This window comes from Hesperophylax consimilis, chromosome 27 (assembly GCF_061612785.1).
Source record: "Hesperophylax consimilis isolate HC1 chromosome 27, BYU_Hcon_1.0, whole genome shotgun sequence".
NCBI classification, from domain to species: domain Eukaryota; kingdom Metazoa; phylum Arthropoda; class Insecta; order Trichoptera; family Limnephilidae; genus Hesperophylax; species Hesperophylax consimilis.
Window position 1 is genome coordinate 7942278 of NC_142862.1, and position 22114 is coordinate 7964391.

At 35.6% G+C, this 22114-nt stretch overlaps 1 protein-coding gene across 1 annotated transcript in view; it reads left to right on the forward strand.

The window, feature by feature from the left end:
- The window catches only part of plx (PTB_TBC1D1_like and TBC domain-containing protein plx), a 120723-nt gene that overhangs the window by 16437 nt on the left and 82172 nt on the right, over nucleotides 1–22114 (forward strand). Inside the window, exon 3 of the mRNA XM_089648352.1 lies at nucleotides 1668–1773. Within this exon, the coding sequence (XP_089504478.1) occupies nucleotides 1668–1773 (106 nt within the window). The remainder of the gene's footprint in view (nucleotides 1–1667; nucleotides 1774–22114) is intronic.

A 22114-nucleotide genomic window follows, 5' to 3' on the forward strand; every position in this document is an offset into this window, starting at 1 on the left:
TAGAATAAGGATGGGTTGTTTCGGAGAATTTGAACAATTCTTCAAATTTCAAAGTTCATTTTCAAGTTCTGTGAAAGATTTTTTCAAGATCTGTTTCATTTCAGTTCTGTCAAGCAACTAGTCTATAATGATATAATAACAGAACTTGAATAAGACTTTAACAGAACCCGAAAATGAGCGTTGAAATTTGATGAATTGTTCAAATTTTCCGAAACAACCCGTCCTAAGTAAATTAAATTTTTGAGAAAGGAATATGATTTAAAAAATTTATACAAAACAAAAGATTTTATAAAACGAAAAATTTACAAAACAATACATTTATAGCCATGAAGAGAGGTTGTAGATATAAATCAAATCATAATAGAGATATAAACAATAGAGACATAAACATTATTCACAAACCATCAGAGAAATATTCTTTTATGGACCTCTTGTATTTGGTAAGTTCGCAACTGAAAATATCATCCTTGGATAATTGTAATATATTATACATATTATAAAGCATATAATAAAGAACAACACAAGAAATGCCTTGTGGACATGTTTTCCTCGTAGGTCCAATTTGGGTTTATATTTACATGCAAAACTGTGTTTCACAATGATTACGAACTTTCGAATGGGATGGCGATTCAGACAAAAGAGTAAGGGAGACAGACCGCGTGCTAAATGTTATAGAACCAAAAGACATGAAGTCAGTGGCAAATTTGTTTCCATTCAAATTTATATGGAAAGCACTTGTAGTGTTCTTCTTTGTTATAAAGTATCCAATAAATAAAAAAAAATGCTTGTCCATTTGTCCACCTCAATTTATTTATTTTTTAATGTGCAGCGGCTGACTCTCATTTGATTTTCGTAAAAAACGGATTTTCAACAAAAACATGTTCCGATGAAAAAAAAGCTATTATATTATTTGCAAAAAATTAGATATGATTTGAAATTTTCGCTGTGTTATAGTGGTATATTTTTGGAGTATTATACAGTGTTGCGCTAACTCTTTCTTTAGCCAACGTTTCAGGCAGCTTTACAGTGTCCATCATCAGGGCAGATGTGGATAAAGAAGGAGATAGCACGGCATAATAATCCTCCAAAAATAATTCACTGTAATGTACAATATTAGTTTAAAAATACATTATATGCGCCTAGTGCATATTATTATACTATTGATTTTTAACCTGATTTTATTTTAAACTCCGGGTTGTCCGGGCTTTACACAGAGTTTTTCGAAATAGACGCCACAGACTATCCTTTATATAAATAGACGATAGATAAATAGATGATGCTCGATTGGGTTCTTCTCATCTGGTTCCATTTAGCATAATAATTGTGTCTGTGGTCATTAGGGCTGTATAAAATGCGTACAGCCCAAAATAATCAAGAATACCCTACTATGATTTTTCAAATGTATGAATCTTTTCTCAAATTCGCTTTTATTACAAATTATTAAGAAAAACGTTTGTGGGAAGGGAAAATTATTTTATTACGTCGTTACTTTATAAACGGATTTCCCGAAAAACAATTTTGTACAATTGGATTTCCGGAAACCCGCTGGATGACAACACCACTAATTAATTGTAATAACTAATATACTAGTAACCAATCCCAAAATCATTCATTAACCGAAACCACCATTAATAAATGTACTAATTAAACATTTTTTTATTTGTCAGGATTTCACAAGTCCAGGGTAGCCCCAACGAGTTCTTGTGCCTTGTGAAGGACCCCAAGGAACAGTTGCTCTTCTGCCATCTCTTTCAGGCAACGACAACAGAAGAGGTAAGTGAATTACTATTTTAACCACTAAAGCCTATGACATTTTGAACTGTCGGAAGTCAGAATACAGATTGCACAGAAAATATTTTCGCATTATATTTGATTCTTGAACGTATTTCACAATAAAACGCCGTTTTTGAAAGCAGATACAAAACTCTTTTAGATTTTAGTATTACAAACCAACATATGAAATTAAAAATATTAATATTTTGAACGCAAACACAGATAATTTTTATTGTGTAAATTGTAGTTACCACTTTACAAGAGACTAAAGTGGTATTACCATATTACAAGAAAATAACTGTAATTAAGATCGCATATTTTTTGGTTGTCCCTCTCTAAACATATATCCTCTCTTCTATCAAGCCTTATCTAAAATTGCCTCCCCTCCATTCAACATCTCATCTCTTCTAAGTCTGAACTCGACTCCAATTTTCATTATAATTTTGAAATTTTCCAATTTAAATAAAATTAATATTTAAATTCACCTTTCATTTCTCAATAATTTTAAATGATGGCCAAGAACACCCTTGAAGGGTGAAAGCCAGAAATAATGAAAAAAAAACTGTAATTACCACTTTACAGAAAACTAAACTGTGTTACCACTTTATAAGAAACCAAACTGTGATTACCACTTTACAAGAAACAAAAAAAACATATTTAATCAGACAAAGGTATTAAAAAAGTTATTGTCACTTCAATTTTTATGTTTTTAATAAAAAAATATTAAATTAAAAAAATGCAAACCTAAATAAATAATTTCCAAATTCTAAATGTTGTTTGATAAAATTATTTGAAAAAAAATCAGGAGCGCCTTTGGTAATTTTTGGAAGCAAACAGAAAAGCGTGGTATTTTCTCTTTTATTATTTTATTAACTGTTTAAATATGGTAGGCGGGAATGGGTACCGCCGCCCTGGGAACCATTTATTGGATGACCAACACCTCTGCCACAGGTCACCCCAAGTGGTTCGCTACGTTTGGTGACTTAGCAGGGGTGCCCGGGTTCATGGGTTAAGGTTTGCCCAGGTCTTGGTGGCGGGTGCGTCGGCCCACCTTCTGCGTGGCGGGCCGGTTGGGAGATGCTGGTTGAGGGAGACCCTTTACAACCGGTTACCGCTGTCCGGGCCGCTCGATAGTACAGGGGCCCGACCCTCAGGCTCACGACTAAGGGTGGGCTGCCCCATCAGCGAGTGAAAAAACCCCGCCACTGCTGTTGTGCCGGTTCGTGACCGGAGGGGACCCAGCAGCAGCGTTTGGGGCGCATTGGATGCCCTCTCCAGCCGGACTCTCCCAGCCTATCGCCTAGCACCGCAGTGGGTGGGCTGGAACCAAACGCTCATCACTCCTGGACAGCCTGAACCCCATATTCCTACCCACCCCTCATACCTTTCCATTCCAGACCTTCCTTTCACTTCATACCCTTAAAAACAAAAAAAAACAAAAAAAAAAAAAAAAAATTAAAATCATGAATATACATAAAAACAAACTTAACATCTTTACAGCGGCGAGTAGCAGGCGTCCCCGGTGCGGGCCAAAACTGTTGGTAAATTTTGCCAACATTCGCGGCCTGCACACAAATTTAAATTCCGTCCATCGCCATCTTTTGTCCCAACGTCCCAACCTTCTTTTCCTATCCGAAACTCAGATAGCCGAGCCGCCAGACTCCTCCTATCTGGACTGCCCGGGCTTTACCCTCGCAAGCAAATTCCGACTGAAAGGAGGAGTCTGCCTCTATAGTCGAGCTGACGTCAACTGTGTGCGACTATTGAGTCTGGAAAACTCCAGATTCGACGTAATGTGGGTGCGCGTCAATCTTGCCAGTACGGCAAGATTCTACGCATGTCTATACCGCTCACCGAACCATAGCGAATCAGACACTTCCGAGCTCTTCAAACATTTGAGCGATACTATTGATGATCTCTTGCCCCGCTACCCTTCGGCCGAGTTTGTTGTTCTGGGGGACTTCAACGTTCATAACGAACCATGGTTGAAGTTCTCAGGCCCAACGGACTCGGCTGGCCGACAGGCGGAATCCTTTGCCATTTGCTACGGATTAGAGCAATTGGTTCAGGAGCCTACAAGGGTTCCTGATGTCCAGACTCACCGCTCCAATCTGTTAGACCTATTCTTAACTACTGTGCCACACGGTTATAAGATTGACGTCACAGCGCCTCTGGGATCATCTGACCACTGCCTAGTGACGACATCAATCCCCGTTAGCCTCAGACCAACCAATGAGAGGCTGAGGAGAAAAGTGTGGCACTATAGGTCAGCAGATTGGTTCGGTATGCGGGCCCATTTCAATGCTTTTCCGTGGTCAACTGTTTGTTTTCGGACTTCGGACCCTTCAAGATGTGCCCAGGAGATTGGTGAAGTCATCAATTCGGCGATGGATGGCTTCATACAATCGACTACTAAAGAAACTGGTGTGGGCTCAAAGCCGTGGTTCAGTCGACAATGCTCCGAAGCAGTTCGACGAAAAAACGCGGCTTACCGAGCCTACAACACATCTCGAACGCCCGAAAGCAGATCAGCATACAACAAATCGGCAAAGGAATGCAAGAGAATCATCAATAGGTCAAAATTCGAACACGACCTGCAGATCAGCAAAAAGCTGGCTGCCTGCCCGCATGGCAGCAGAGCATTCTGGTCGCTTGCGGGCTCAATAGGTCGAAATTTTCGCAAACCCAGTTTGCCACCTCTTACCAGACCTGACGGCTCACTAGCAAACACCGCCACCGAAAAGGCAAACCTTTTAGGGAAAATGTTTGCGGAAAACTCGACCCTCGACGACGGGGGTGCTGTTCCGCCGTCGGTTCCTCACTGCGGCTTCTATATGAAAAAGCTGAGGATCCGGCATCGGGATGTACTCCACGTCATACGGGGGCTCGATGTTAACAAAGCTAGTGGACCTGATGGAATACCTGCCCTGGTATTGCAGAGGTGTGCTGCGGAAATAGTTCCAGTTTTGACAAAGCTCTTCAAAATGACCCTTAAGTGTGGCACTGTGCCCTCTGGTTGGAAAAAAGCGGTCATTTACCTTCTTCCCAAGAAAGGTGACCGCTCCAACCCGGCCAACTACCGCCCCATAGCGATCACATCAGTTCTGTTCAAAGTGATGGAACGTGTGATCAACGACAAACTGCTCACATACCTCGAGAAGAACAAAATTATCAACGACCGTCAATACGGATTCCGGCGGAACCGCTCGTGCGGTGATCTTCTCGCGTATGTGACGCATGTTTGGGGGCGGTGCCTGGAACGTCACGGTGAGACCCAAACGGTCGCACTAGACATATCCAAGGCCTTTGACCGGGTCTGGCACCGAGGACTTGTCAACAAATTGCATTCTTACGGACTTCCCGCATCCCTGTGTACGTGGATTGCTGACTTTTTAAGGGATAGGTCGATTCAGGCGGTTGCTGACGGTTTCACCTCTTCCTCGCACTCCATAAATGCTGGCGTCCCACAGGGATCGGTTCTGTCTCCAACTTTGTTTTTGTTGCACATCAATGACCTTTTGACATGTGCACCGATTCATTGTTACGCGGATGACAGTACAGTTCATGATAGCTTTTTGTTTGACAAGCCCCCAAAGGGCACACAAACTCCAATGGCTCGGAGGGCTTTGAAGCAGAGAATGGACGGTTATCTCGAGAGTATTTCCTCCTGGGGTAAAAATAATCTCGTCGAATTTAATGTTTCAAAGACCCAATCCTGTCTGATTACGTCTAAAAGGGATCCAAATGATAATCTAGTCTCCTTCAACGGAAGCAATCTTCTGAACAGGCCTTCCATTGATATGCTTGGTGTAACTATAAGTGACCAGCTCAGGTACGGGGGCTCCATCGAAGCTAGAGTAAAGTTGGCCTCTCAGAAGCTGGGCGTACTGTACAGGGCCCGCAGATACTTTAATAGTACACAACTGCTCACCCTGTACAAATCGCAAGTGCGCCCTACTGTCGAATTTGGCAGCCATCTCTGGTCTGGAGCCCCAAAATACCTGAAAAAAACCCTTGACTCTGTGCAGAAACGGGCGGTCCGTTTGATAGATTCCCCAATCTTAACAAACGGACTGCAATCTTTAGAGCACAGGCGTCAGGTAGGTATGCTGTCCTTGTTCTATCGGTATTACAATGGAAGATGCTCTGAAGAACTAGCGTCATTGATCCCTTCGGCACCGGTGCGTAGTCGGGATACACGCCAAACGCGCGCCCAACATTTGTACACAGTTGACACTTGTCACATGAGAACGGGTCGCTTCTACGATTCGTTCTTAAGTTCAACAGCTCGGCTGTGGAACGAACTGCCGGCCTCTGTGTTTCCTCCCTCCTACAACATGGGACTCTTCAAGACCCATGTTCACTCCTTCCTCTCCACAAAAAGACCCTCCACACAGAATCCCCAAAGATGACATAGGCCCTGAGGGAAATTATTTTCTTCAGGGCCTCCTGTGTGGAGAAAATATAAAAAAAAAAAAAAAAAAATAGTATATCTTACCGTAAAACAAAATTTAAGAGAACGTGTCCGGATGGGAGATATATCTCCCGAAAATACTCTACGGGTATTGGTTGTCTGTGAAGAATATCTCCCAACATTGGCCAAGGGGTTTAATTAAATGAACTAAGCGTAACCAGGTCGGAAATCATAAAATTGTGTGTTGTCACTATATTTTTTCCCAACAGTGTGGTAGATAACGCATGATGTATACCTACAGTCCGTTTCCTCGTGGCTCAGTAATTGCCATTTGTTAAAAACAAATAAGCAGGCATCAACTTCAGCGTTCGTTATATTTATCACTGCCGTATAAACGACTTGCAGCACTTGTGGGTTACCAAATAATACAGGGTTTTCCAATAAGAGGTGTTATTTTGATATTCAATATTCAAAGAAAAATCCCATTTTTTAATATAAATGATGGAATGTTTATTTCATTATAAAGAGGAAAGTATGCCGTTAATAGTGAAAAATCACACCAGTCAAATAACCATCACGACCACGCCTACAGGACCATATCCTTTTCATGAAATTTTCCATAACCAAATCGCAAAGTGGCTGCCTTATGTCCTCGATAGCCTCACGAATTCCATCTTTGAGGTCTTGAATTGACGCTGGGCTGTAGGTGTAGACCTTCTCTTTCACGTGGCCCCAAAGGAAGAAGTCGCAAGGTGTTAGTTAAATCATAAGATTTCGGTGGCCAATTGTGATCACCTCTTCGAGAGATAACACGGTCCGGAAACTTTTCCCGTAAAAGATCAATGGTTTCGTTGCTTGTGTGGCACGTAGCGCCGTCTTGTTGAAAATAAACGTTGTCCAGATCAATACCATCCAATTCCGGCCATAAAAAATCATTAATCATCTCTCGATAGCGCAATCCATTCACCGTAACTGTTTCTCCAGCCTCATTTTCGAAAAAGTAAGGTCTAATGACTCCGCCGGACCATAAACCACACCAAACAGTCACACGTTGAGGATAGAGAGGCTTTTCAACAATAACTCTTGGGTTTCCGAGCCCCAGATGCGACAATTTTGCTTGTTGACGAAGCCATCGAGGTGGAAATGGGCCTCATCACTCAAGATGATTTGCATTTGATTCACTCAAGTGACAACGTAAAAAATGACAGCTTCAAAAGTAACATCTACCAAAATAGCGGGCTATTAAAAAGAACACCTCTTATTGGAAAACCCTCTCAATCAATGTGTTCTGTTTTGAGTCTTAAATCTGCAATCTTTAATATTTAGAAAAGATTTGTACCTATTGCCTGACGATTGATATTGGGATTTAAAATCCAAGGAATGCTGAGTTTTACACTTGTCATAGGTCACCCTAAGTAGTTTTCTGCCTTTGGAATGGGCATGGATGCCCCGGGTTCATAGGCTGAGGTTTGTCTATGTATTGACGACGGATGCGTCTGCCGTCCTATTGAGAGAGACTGGTTAAGGGAGGCCTTTTGACCTCTCCTACCGGACTCTCGAACCATCATCATCAGCTCTAGGCAGACTGATGCCAAAGCGCAAGCCAAATATTAAGTTTGGTGATTGCGTTTTCGGAATAAACTCCCTCCGGAACTAAGATCCATAACAAGTCCAACAGAATTCAGGTCTAAACTAAAAACTTACATTTTTAAGCTGTCATACCTTTAAATAAAATATACCATTCCTGAGAGAAAGTCCAGTTATATCCAATTTTCCAATGATGTCATAAATAACAACAATAACATTGTATTCAATTCAGTTATCGAGAGGGTACATAGGCTGGGCAATGAGTTAATGGATGTCGCTGATATTTTTGTTCTTATTCTAGACCTGTACAAATCCAAATCAGGTCAGCAATTTTCGGATCATGTAAATAACGAGTAGGTAATCATAATTTAAGCATAATATGCTTAATTAAATATACATAATATCTTTTATAATTTATTTTGTATTACACGTATATAAATTTAAAGAGGATTTAAAAAAAAGTTAATTGTGATAATAACTTAATTTAATTATTATTTTTCGGAATAACTTATTGAGTAAAACCTCAAATTATAATATTTAAATATTGAAGACAATATTAGTGATTCTTAAACGCAAATCTGAAACAGAAAAATCAGAAAAGGAAACGGTCACATCTGGGACTCGAACCCAGGACCCTTGTCTTTCCGGGACAATGCTCTACCAACTGCGCTAATGGGACCCTATCCTCACTTTAAAGTGACCGATGAGGATAGGGTCCCATTAGCGCAGTTGGTAGAGCATTGTCCCGGAAAGACAAGGGTCCTGGGTTCGAGTCCCAGATGTGACCGTTTCCTTTTCTGATTTTTCTGTTTCAGATTTGCGTTTAAGAATCACTAATATTGTCTTCAATATTTAAAACTTAATTTAAGTTTACTGTATTTTATGCTTTATTATTTGTGTTATTCTGTGGTTTTAAATTTGTGTTGTGATCTTTATGTAAAAGCTCAGTTGATAAATAAATAAATAAATCTTGGATCTAAATTTAGCTAATAAACAATTAGTTAATGTTAATCTCAAGTGACCTACCAGGTAAGTATGATACTGTATATTATCTGCATATATAGTTAGTAATAACATAGACCACTCTAGAAATGTATTATATATTTGTACAGCGCCCTTGATGTGATTTTGCACAAAAACGGCGCTATACAAATCATCTAAATATTATTATTATTATTACCACTTTGAACCACAGTTGAAGGAATGGATAAGTCATTAAGTCCGCCTCTCCTGGAAAGACTGATCCCTAGATTGCTATCAACCTATCGTACATAAAAAGACTTCCCTGAACTTCCTTTCCTTCCTCTCCTTAAAAAACCCTCCACACGGCATCCCCTGAGATAACATACGCCCCGAATGAAATTATTTTCCTCAGGACTTTCTGTGTGAAACTGATGTAAAAAAATAATATTAATAAGATTGTTGTGTGCAAAGAATAACTTCACCAAGAATTTGATAGGCGATAAGAAAACAAAAATTTCATATTATGAAAAGCAAAATTGGAAAAACTTATATATAAATCTGAGTTTAAAGCGTGTTTTACTGTTTGTATTTAATATTTATGGTTGTTTATAGTCTTACAAAAATAAATAAAAAATTCTTGATGAGAATTTAGGCCAAGGTCTTTTTTATTATCACTGTTTATTAGAATCCACAATACTTTTTGTGATTTATCTATAATCGTGGTATTGAAAATATTGAATCTCTCGAAAAAGTGAATCACCTTAAACACTGAAGAAATTTGCCGATAGAAGCGTGTTGTGAGCGTGTTGGTGTGCCCAAACATAAACTCAGTTTTATCTTATGTCGGGTGAAATCTGTATATATAAACAAATGAATGTTTATTTGTTCGTCCCGTAGGCGTTCCTGTACCGTTCATCCGATTTAGCTGAAAACTTAAAAGTTTGTTCTTATTAGTGGCAGGAGTGTTTAGAGAGTGGTTTTAATGTTGGAAAAAGACGAGGACGATCGAGTCACAGTAAACAAAACAAAAAATAAAGATTTATGAATTATATCTGCACTGGAATGCGAATGATGAAACAATTTACAGGAATAAGATATTTCATTTATTTATTTATTGGTAAAGGTAAGAGACAAACAGCTTATACATAAAATATAAATATAAATATATACATGTTAAAAACAGTCATGCCAAAAAAGTCTCCTTTATTAAAGTTGATTGGAGATGAAGTTTTATTGCATAAAAAAATATATATATATAAATATTTTAGATGAGTAGGGGAGGAATAGGAATTTAGGATGAGGATAGGAGATGCTCTGGATACATTCCATACTATTGTATTAATTTTCGATCGTACGAGTTACTTCTAATCGATATTTGTGAAGTGTATTGCTAAAAATGTCTATGTTTTGAAATTTAGTATTATATTGGGCACATATACGTGGAATTGGTGAATTTTTTCTAAAGTTAGTTCTATATGTAGGTAAATGAAACAAATGGGATTGCCGTGTTGATCTTGTTGGAATATGAATATTTATTAAATTCATTAGCTCTTGTGAGTCGTTGGTAGTAGTTGCTTTCATGTTGGATACTTATGATATGTTTCCTTGTAATGTCTGCTAAGTGGTATGTTTATTCCTTATTTACCAGGTGACGTGTGTAGTATATAGGTGTGTGTGTGTGACGTGTGTAATGTATGTGTGAGTGTTTGTGTGTGTGTGCGTGTCTGTATGCATTGAATAGTTTAAATTATTGACATGATGCCATGTTTGAATTTGGGCAGTGAATCCGAAAAAAGTCAATGTTAGAGTTTATACAAATATTATAGGTACTTTGACAAAAAAATGAAAGATTTATGAATTATCTTTGCACTGGAACGATATTTGGAATTGAATTAATGTCTAATTAATGTAGTGTTTTAACAGTTACAATGTGGATTTCTTGAAACTTCATGAAGTGAATGATATAAAAAGTTGGCGATGCCCGAAGAAGACATGAATCAAAAAAAAAATTGTGGTAAAATGAGACGAAGTGATGGACGAAGGAAGCGGTGCAAGGAGAATGTATGACTTGGAAGTGAATGATTGAAGAGGTCGTGGACGCCCGAGGAAAACACATATTTCCACCTTAAAAATTGACCCAGTCTAATTCATAACCTCAAAAATTTGCCCCGAACCATTCATAAGTACCCGAGCAACACCGGGTACACGTCAGCTTGTAATAAATAATCATCAAACATTTTGAAACATGGAACTACTACACTTCCAGGGATTATGTGTTCAGTGATTGTAAACACATTCGTGTGTTTGAGCCAAAGTTTTGTTTTCATACTGTTTAAAATAGAGCTATGTGGAAAAAATATTTGTGAGTTCGGATTTTTCACCTCACGAAAGATCATCACAATAGTATACTTCACTTAACACAATCGTAAACATTTTATATTGTTCTGTTTACTAGGGAAGATAAAATATACATTATTCCTGACCTAATAATAAATATAGTGGATATTGTTCTATTTCCAGGTTTCTTAACTCTCTTATTAAATAAAACTCCGGCTTCAACAGAACACTTGAAATTTTAATGTGATAGATTCATAATGGGCTTTGATAGTTTAATTAGCAGGTGGTTAGAATAATCTGTACCCCAATCTTGAGGTTCTCCCTTATTTATTATCCCTTGGTCTCTACAATACTCGACAGTTAACGCCATCAATGGGTAACCTAATGGACTGCTACGAGTGCCATCTACGGGTGAGCTCTTACATTAATATCAGGGATATCACAGATATTAAAAACACGCAAAATAATTATAAATAAAACAATAGTTTCCATGCTTTATTTTGTAGTTGCTTCTCGAGCTAATTTTATGTATAATTCTTGTTCTCGGAAAACAATCCTTAACTGCGTTAGTTTGTTGTTATTTTTATTTATATTAATTTTATTGATACATGATTTAGAGAGAACATGTGGTTTTTTATGATATTTCACCCTCCATGCTAGGGATGACCCTGTGTTATGGCGGGTGAATTTTACAGTTTGCGGACATAGAATCTATAGATTACTATAATATAAAAAAGAAAAATGATGTATAGCTAGTTTGGGTTGCAAAAAGAGGGTGGAGAAGTTAGAGAATTATAAGAAGATGAAAAATTTGAGATATTATTAGTAAATCGATCACACTAATTAATTATGTAAATACTATACCGCTAAGTTAGGGAACAAGAATATATTATGTTTTGTCTGAAAGGTGATTAAATTGATAGAGTGTAGAATGAATGAGCAGTTGCAATGTATTCCGTGTGTAAGGATCCATTTCGTAATTTGTTTTTTAAAGGAATGGGGTTGACTAACGGTTTTTAGGTTTTCAGGAATAAGGTTAAAGATTTTAGGAGCTAGGAAGAAAAATTGTGTTTGAGCTGACGTGGTATGTAGTGAAGGTACTTTGTAGTGACTTATAAGATTTTTATAATTATTATGTACTTCTGTTTTTTTTTTCAATTTTTTTTTTTATTTCTAGGCCATAATTTGAAATTATGCAGAGAGTGAAGGTGAATTTGTGTATTAATTTTTTTTAAATGGGGAAATTTCAAAATTGTATGGAAGATTGGAGTGAAACAGTCAACGGTATGAACATGCACAAGAGTTCCCCTTTTCCTTTTAACACCCATTCTTCGAATTTATAAGCATTTTAAGTGAAAACAGAAAAAGATTCTCAACTGCTATGTCATCCATAATTATTGGCGTAGTGTTGTGAGGCTGAAAGAAGTGTAGAAACGAAGGAGATGGTGAGTGGAAGGTTTGGATGTACCAGACTATCCAGATTTGGTCACCAAACACGACTAAATCCATGTTAACGGTGTTATCAATGTTATGCATTTATTCGCTGTATGCAAAACAGGCGTCGATCAAGTATATCAAATATCAACTAGGCCATGTTTATGTGAGCTAAATTTTTCACGACTCGCTCAGTCGTAAAATACAGTCTGATAAAAATTATGTTGTTTTGTTGAAATACAATGTTGTCAAACATAACTATAATCATATTGTCGTTTATAGACAGTCTTTTGTGCCTTTTTTACTTCTTTGTTATGTGAACATCGCCCAAGAGTTCCAATTGCCCGAACCAATAGGTCTATGGCTTGACGGGAGTGGGGACTGGAAGGAGAGATTGGGAAGTACCTGATTACATGGTATTGCTAATTTATTAAGAGTATCTTCAAAGTACGTTTGTAATCGAATTAACGATTTTACAGGTGTACTGATAAACTTTAACTTTTTTACTTATAATTGGAAAACATTTGCAATAATTGTGCGACAAACTACATGGACTCCGTCTTATTTTTTGTTAGTTTTGAATATTTCAAAGTTCTTGAAAATAATTTATTTCAAAATTCTTGTCGGAACACGTGTTCCGGCATCGTGAAAATATATTCGAAATGTTCTAAGAGTTTATCAGGACACCTGTTGATTTATTCGTTAAAGACTCGCAATCCCGTTTTTATCCAGATTACTGATAATTTGAAGAGTATTTAAAAAAAATTGTAATACTCATTTTTCTCCGCGTATGGATGGCGACACCCCTGACTGTAAAGTTAACCTCAAAAATGTCGTGGGGACGGAAGACGTATGAAAAAATGTTGTGATTTTCCAACTCTAGTCTTAATAGGAGTGTTCTTACCGTGATTGAAGACATATAGCAATATTATGTCAGTTCAGGAAAAATAATTGCTATGGCATTTTTCTATAAAGGTCAACCCTGTTGATATTATATTATATTCAAGGTGGCCGACTTGAGACAAAGCTAACGAATGCATTCAGGAAAGATGCATAGCAGTTCAAGAAGTGAGAATTCTACGCAAGGTTAATGCCATATTAATCATTACATTATTCATTGACATGCTTTTTTATTTAGATAATCGATTTTCTGGTATGCGTTTAATCCATTTTGCATGATGCACATACAAGGAAAGCAAGTCTAGGAAGTATAAAATGAAAAACAGTGTATTGTTTTTCTACAGCTGGATAAACTTATTCATTATTTATTTTATTACGTACTTTAAACATACTTCTTACTTTTTCTTACTTATTCTTAGACATATTGTAGGTAATTATAACTTCTTGCTGGCTTCTTACGGAATTCTTACTGTCATTATACTTACTACTATCGTCTTACTTGCTTATTAATTACTTCTTACTGACTTATTATTCACTTCTTACTTACGTCTTAATTCTTTTTACTTTATATTACTTAATTCTTACTTTCTTGTGACTTACGTCTTACTTCTTTTTACTTTATATTACTTAATTCTTACTTTCTTAGGACTTACGTCTTACTTCTCTTTACTTTATATTACTTAATTCTTACTTTCTTGTGACTTACGTCTTACTTATTTTTACTTTATATTACCTAATACTTATTTTCTTAGGACTTACGTCTTACTTATTTTTAATTTATATTACCTAATACTTATTTTCTTAGGACTTACGTCTTACTTCTTTTTACTTTATATTACTTAATTCTTACTTTCTTATGACTTACGTCTTACATACTGTTTACTACTTCTTACTTACTTATTACGGAGAAGAAAATTAAAAGGATGGTCCGGAAGAACCTAGATATTTACATCTCGTTTCTATGCAGAGAGGAAAGACATTTCACACTTTGGATCGAAATGCAAATAATACCTATGTTAATTATTTTAAAATTATTAGGTGTGAAATAACTTTTTCGTTACACTTCTTCCGGGTATTTGAACCCGTGACCTTTCGCTTATGATGTGAAGTTGCGATATAATCCCAACTCTTTTACAACTGTAAACTATTTCTGTAATGTTTATCACCTGGACCAAAACTGCCTCAACCTAAGTAAATTTAATCGATAGTTATTATTTGTCAAGTTGTTACCCGTGAAATATTACGAGATGTAACTCGACTTTTCATCATGAAAACGTACAAATTTTGTTTCTACAGAATCACACTTCAAATATAGAACAAAAATAATCACCTGGTAAAATAATATATACAGGGTTTTCCAATAAGAGGTGTTATTTTGAATACCCCTTTATTTCGGTAGATGTTACTTTTTAAGCTGTCATTTTTTAATATTTGACAAGTAGAAACTACGCCATTAATAAAAATGGAACGATACACGCTTCAACAACGCATTGAAAATATTAAAATTCACTTTAGTGAATCAAATGCAAATCATCTTGAGAGATGAGGCCCATTTCCACCTCGGTGGCTTCGTCAACAAGCAAAATTGTCGCATCTGGGGCTCGGAAAACCCAAGAGTTATTGTTGAAAAGCATATCTATGCTCAACGTGTGACTGTTTGGTGCGGTTTATGGTCCGGCGGAGTCATTGGACCTTACTTTTTCAAAAATGAGGCTGGAGCAACAGTTACGGTGAATGGATTGCGCTATCGAGAGATGATGATTTTTTATGGCAGGAATTAGATGGTATTGATCTGGACAACGTTTACTTTCAACAAGACGACGCTACGTGCCACACAAGCAACGAAACCATTGATCTTTTACGATTGAATATCAAAATAACACCTCTTATTGGATAACCCTGTATTATGTTGTCAATTGATTGTGAATGTAAATCATTTTAGGACACTATTGAATGTATTATTTGAGCGATAGTATCGAATGTTTCAAAAATGTTTTTAAAACTATTTTGGAGCACCAGCCCGCAGTCCTCTTACCCCGAATTTTTTTTAAAATACTGGGTGCGTAGCGACGTTAAAGGTAAGGGCACACTGCGGCCACGTACGCGACAACTTACAATCCATACATTTAAAAAATTAAAACAGATGCTTCAGAAACGATAACCGGACTACTCAGGACAAGCACACTTTTAAAAAGTTGTATAATTTTTTTTTTTTTAATTTTTTTATTGTACGACAGACAGGTAAGTCCAATTATGGTACAATTTTATTAAAACTAACAATACATGTACATATTTTTTTTTAAACATGGTATAGTGATATTAAACACATCTATATCCGCTGGTAGGGCATTTAGCAAGGTCATACCTCTTGTCATGCTCTGTTGGGCAATGACATCTGTCCGACCCTGCGGTATACAGAATAGGTCGTGGCTACGATTTCGACAGTATTTATCAGGAACGAATAAGCCACAGCATGACAGGAGATATGGGCAATCGATGAGGTTTTTTTGTAACTTTAATTCAAATACCATGAGTCCGGCATTACGCCTAGTCTCCAGGCTTTGGTAATTTGTCTCCTTTGGCAGTTCCACGTGATGCATGAATTTCGGATATATTCCGTATGATCGCATGTAAACATGCCTTAGGATTTTTTTTTGAATTTGTTCAATCATATTTATGTATTTAAGTTAATGAGGTATCCAGACAGTACTGGCGTACTCCAGCTTGCTTCTGACCACTCCGTTGAACATGGCGGTCATTACTTCTATGTTATTGAATTGTTTGCAAGTTCTAATTACAAAACCAAGAGTTTTTCAGTCACAGAAACACATTTGTCACGCAATAAAATCCTACACTTTGCACGCTGCGATGTCCATATCATTGTGGGACGTGTGAAAGAATGTTGGCGTTGTTGGAAGGCCTGAGTTGATTTGACCTTTAAGGTTATGTTTCTTTTGGTTTTTTTCTGACATTTCTTGCTCGTTTTATTGTTTAAATGAAAGATAAACAACTAATAGATTTAGTAAGGTGTTATGAAGTGATTTATAAACTAAAATTCATTGAATATCGCGATACCACGATTGAAATTGTGCACATTGGCCTGGAAATGTAATGAGTAATGCACACGTTGCGTACGTGGGCCAAGTGAGTCATTTCCTTTTAAATTTAGTATCGCAATTCAATTCAAGTTATTATTTCATTTAATTATTGCAGTGAAACTTCTTTACGCGCGTCATGCATTTTCGAGGACCGGAGTAAAACCGACTCATGACCGTCACGAAAAACCGTGATCATTTGGTGGTGGGGGTACGGGACCCCCACCATCGCTCACCGTTCACTGTCGATCTCTCACCGTAGTCGCTTACTGAGGTGAGGGAGCCACTGACGAACGTTCTCTCTCTCTCTTCTCTATTTTCCTCTCTCTCTAGCCAACGAGACGCCACGCCAGGCATCAGCTGCTTGCTTCGTGTACTGCGCGGTGAGTGTAATACGAGTGAAATACGTAATTGATTGTGGTTTATTCGATTTGGAACAGAGGTTTAGTGTCAAAAATGAGTAGTGACGAGATAGAAGTGTAAAATAATTAATTAATTTTAAAATTCGGTTAAAAGAGAGAATGAAATGAAAAGAGAGAGAGAAGAATACTAAAAGTTTCACTTCCGTCGTGCGTAGGCTTGCCACACACTGTATTTTTTTTCTTTTTATTAATCCAGTATACCACTACCAACCAAGGGTGTCTTTAAAATGATTTACCTGTACAAAATTTATATGTACGTATCTGTAAACCAGTGCATCAAACCACTTCTAATCTAATCAATATTTTAATTAATTTGTTTAGATCTGTCGCTTTGATTACATTTTACATTGTAATAAACGTAAAGGACGTAACTATAACAGCAGATGACGTCAATTCTCCGCCAGCAATAGATCGTTTCTGTGCGCCCCCCAACAGGCCGGTGTCATAGGTTAATTAGCGCTTCATTTGTTGCTGTTCAATTAAAACGTGTCTTCGAGATGCCATATTCCAAGACTTCCCAACTTTCTGAGGCTGAGAGGCAGTAGCGGGCGGCTCGAGTATTTTGAGTTTGCTATGCTAAGATTGAAAAAATCGACCCCTAAAATACAATGTTTTTTTGAGGGGACTTTTAAAATATCTTTTAAAACTTTTTTGTTTTGAGAATTGAACCGTAGAACCAGTGATTTATTTCGAATATTAACTGCTGTAATGTCTGCTGAAATATGTGTATTATGTCTGCGTGTGTGTGAGTGATTGCCACTAAAATATATCTGCCGAGTTTTAGTTTGATCGGATGTCAGAAAGTGGGTTAATTTCCACTTCATTCAAGAAAACAAAATTGAATTAAATATTAGGCGTTATTGATATTGTAGGCGAAAATGAAATGCCTGACCGACACAGATGGAAAGATTTATTAAATATATATATATATTAAGTATAAGGATGAGGGACATACTTGATTTACTTAACCACTCTAGTGATTTTCGGCATATACGAGTATACCGAGTTTGCAAAATGTCTCTAGTGATCGCATGCTTTAGTATGCCATTTTTGACTCGCATTTATGATTTTTTATATTTTTTTATAAATCTTAAAATCTAAATAAGATAAACGGTACATTATAGGTGAATTCCATAGCTTAATGGCAATATAATCAGTTTATATGTCTCTGTATTAAAATTCAAAGGTATGATTTTTTTTAAATGAGAGCAGGAACTCGAACGCCAATCACTCAACTCATATTCCAGTTATTGACGCGAGCACTCGAGTGGTTAACTAGTTATTCCTGACATTATTTGGAGTTAGAACTTAAAACATAAAAATCAGAAGGTATTACAGTTAGGGTTGGGGTGAGGATTTGGTTGGTTACTCGACTGAATGAAGAATTTTTTTGTTTGTTTTTATTTTAATTGAAAAAAACATCGTCACCGTCAAAAATCACTAGAGACAAAAATTTGATTTACTGTTTTTACTCAAAATAATCACTGGTTAAAATAAGTAATGCACGTCCCTTAACACAATTAATGGAACTAAATTGCTTTTCATAAAATGTTCATTTTACAATTTATTTATTTATTTGTTTAAATTTATTAAAAAAATATGGATGAATAAATTTTCGTGCAAATACTGTTTTTTTAAGGAAAATAAATCATTCGGCTACAATAACATCATTAACGTCATATTTTTTCAATCATAACTCTCTAGCTCACACAAAAATATCACGAGCCGCCGGTGGTTGGCAACAAAGTAGCTTTTTATCTTGCGATAAAAACTTTTATTTCACTTTTATCTCGCGATCGACTTCTAATATGAATCTTTGAATTATTTGTGTTCACTATTCTCGGAAAATCGCAAACACCAAGTTATTGTTGAGTTATTGTTTACACAAAAAAATCCCCTTTTTTAACCACTACACCGCTACATTAACAAGATAAGCACGAATCTAGCAAAACCAATTTGTCCTACGACCTGAATATATTTTTTTGCTCAATGGTTGTAATTTTAAAATATGGAAACCTTCATTATTTTAAAATTTACAGACGTTAATATTGACATCGACCAAATTTTATTTCGTGATCTACCGGTTGGGTACTATTGTGTATGCTGTACACTCACGTGCAATGCACCAGATGCAATGCTGTTGGATGTTGGGATATTGGTGATGCAATTGAAATTGATATTATAACATCTTTATGTATACGTTTGTATACATAAAGATGTTATTATTATGTATATTTTTTTCTCTTCTAATTGAACAATATTGGCGATTAGTGCGCGAAAACAATATTAACTTTTTTTTTTAAATTTAATGTATCTGAAAATTTAATAGTGCCATTATTAAGTTTTGTATTTTAGTTTTTTTATTATGGTGACAGGTGATAAATCATTTTAGACGTCATAATTTTTTTAATTGGGCGTGGGTAAATAGAATAATATAAATAAACGTGGACTAACCACAGTTTAAAAATGGTCTTGGACACCGAAACAGCTATCACAAAAATAAAAATCTAAAATACTTGCAGAACTTTATTAAATTTGATTTACATTTAATTTAAAAAAATATATAATGAAGTTCTACAAATTCACTCCCTTTCGTTATATGCCTTTAAAACCGTTAATATTTTTTATATCGCTATTTATGTGAAAAATCATCTCAAGGCAAATCACTATTCTAAAAATTCACTCCATTTCATTATCTGCCTTCAAAACCTTTAAATATATTTTATAGCGCTATTTATGTGAAAAATCTTCTCAAGGCAAATCACTCTTCTACAAATCCACTCCCTTTCATTATCTGACTTCAAAACCTTTTAATATTTTTTATAGCGCTATTTATGTGAAAAATCATCTCAAGTCAAATCGCTCTTCTAAAAATTCACTCCATTTCACTATATGACTTCAAAACCTTTAAATATTTTTTATAGCGCCATTTATGTGAAAAATCATTTTAAGGCAAATCACTCTTCTACAAATCCACTCCCTTTCATTATCTGCTTTATGTGAAAAATCACCTCAAGGCAGTTCGTGTAAGTTAACAACAAAATTTTCTTAAATAGTTTTAAATAATTTATATTATATTGAAGATTGTATCATTTTTCTTTTTAAAATCATTAATTCCCTCATTGAAAGCCCCGCATTATTGCAACTTATTTCATTTCATGTTCCTAATGGAGTTACACGAACTAAAACTATTTTCTATAGCAAAAAAAATGTCAATACCAATTCGTTTATAAACTCCCTTATACAACGCGTAAACAGTTTAGGTAACCAATATGCTGAAGTAGCAGATATTTTTAATAGCACTGAAAGAACTTACAAAAAAAGCATTTCACATATTTAAAAAAAAAAGTTATTAGTTAAAATTTTGTGTCATGTATACAGGGTATCCGTGGGTGAAGTGTGCTTACTTCGGGATGTGATTCTACATGAAGTAAAAAAAATTTTTTTCCTAAATTGCGATGTTCATTTTCCCATACGAAAATATTTTTTCCAGTACAAATAATTCATCTTTTTTTTTACTTCAAACTACATTAAAAAATGGAATTTCGATTTTTTTCTTTTTTACTTATAAAATCATGTATAATCACCCTCCGAAGTTAGCGCACTTTACCCCCGGACATACTGTACAGCACGATTCTAAATTTTAGTAATACATTTTAGTTATCATATTAACAATGTATAATTGTTTTGAAATCCCATTTTAGTTAAAAATGTTGTAGTCTGTATAAGATACAGTTGTACCGTAAATAAACTTACTGACTTGAAGTAAAAAGATATTCTACAAAAAATATATTGGCATTACCTACAAATAGAATAATGATTAAAGTGGTGGTGTAAAGTTCTTTCCTCGCTTTAGCCACGCGATTCTAGTAAATGTGCTAATATTGCATCAGAAACAGATTGATCTGTACCTAAAATCTATTTGTGAAAAGCATTCCCTGCTTCCTGGTTCACGTGGATTCTTCCAGCTGACACGTGTCTATCGCCTGGCAAGCAATGTTACGCAAATAAACAAAAATTTATTTATTTATTTATTTATTTAATATCAACGGTATAAATATACCATAAACAATGATAACATGTTACAGTTAAAATCGTAGAAATATTTTAAAAAAAGAATTACAAATATATGTGGCATTTGAATGTGAAATGACATTAGAGAGTAAGTAAACAAGAGATACAAGTACATAAGTTTCTATAGTGCAAATAAGGTAGAATTAGATTTAATTAATATTGATTGAAAAGATTTGATAGCATAGCCCTCTTGTACCTACCTTGCGTGCAGTTAAATAGATCTGCCACATCTGCGTATCTATTACTAACTTCATGCAACCTAGGTACAAGCGAGTGTTTGGAATACTCAGTCCTGATATTGTTGCATTTAAACAAAATTTTAGAACGAGTAGCTCTCGTGGGTATATGAAATTCAATGAGGTTAATTAAATCAGGACTGTCTATACTACCATTTACAATTTTGAACATAAATATTAAGTCGGATATAATTCTTCGATCTGAGAGTTTTAATAAATTTAGATTTTTCATCAAGTAATTATAATTTATATTTTCAATGGGAATACCGAGTTTAAAATTAATGTGTCTTAGGAATTTATGTTGAATTTTTTCGATTGAATCTAAATGTAATTTGCAGTGGGGGGACCAGATCGAGGAGTTATATTCGACTTGACTACGAACCAGGGATGTATACAAAAATTTTAATGTTGAAATATTCTTGAAACCTTTGGAATTTCGAAGAATGAAGCCTAGCATTTTCATTCCTTTATTATTAATATTATTTATATGCGATATAAAGTTTAATTTAGAGTCGAAAGTTATCCCCAGGTCATTAATTTCTTCAACAGAGGTAAGGATTGAGTTATTGAGTTTATATGAATGAATAATTGGTTGATTTATTCTGTAAAATTTAATTGAATAACATTTATTTATGTTCAGATGAAGTTTGTTAAGAGAACACCAATTAATTAACCTGTTCAAATTATTTTGTAGACAGATACAATCTTCAGCGCTTTTGATTATTTTAAATATTTTTAAATCATCTGCGAAAAGTAACGTATTAATATCTTCATCTAATATATTTACAATATCATTTATGAACAGTAAAAATAATATTGGGCCTAAATGAGACCCCTGTGGTACACCACTGGTAGCTATAAATTGATTGGAAATGAACA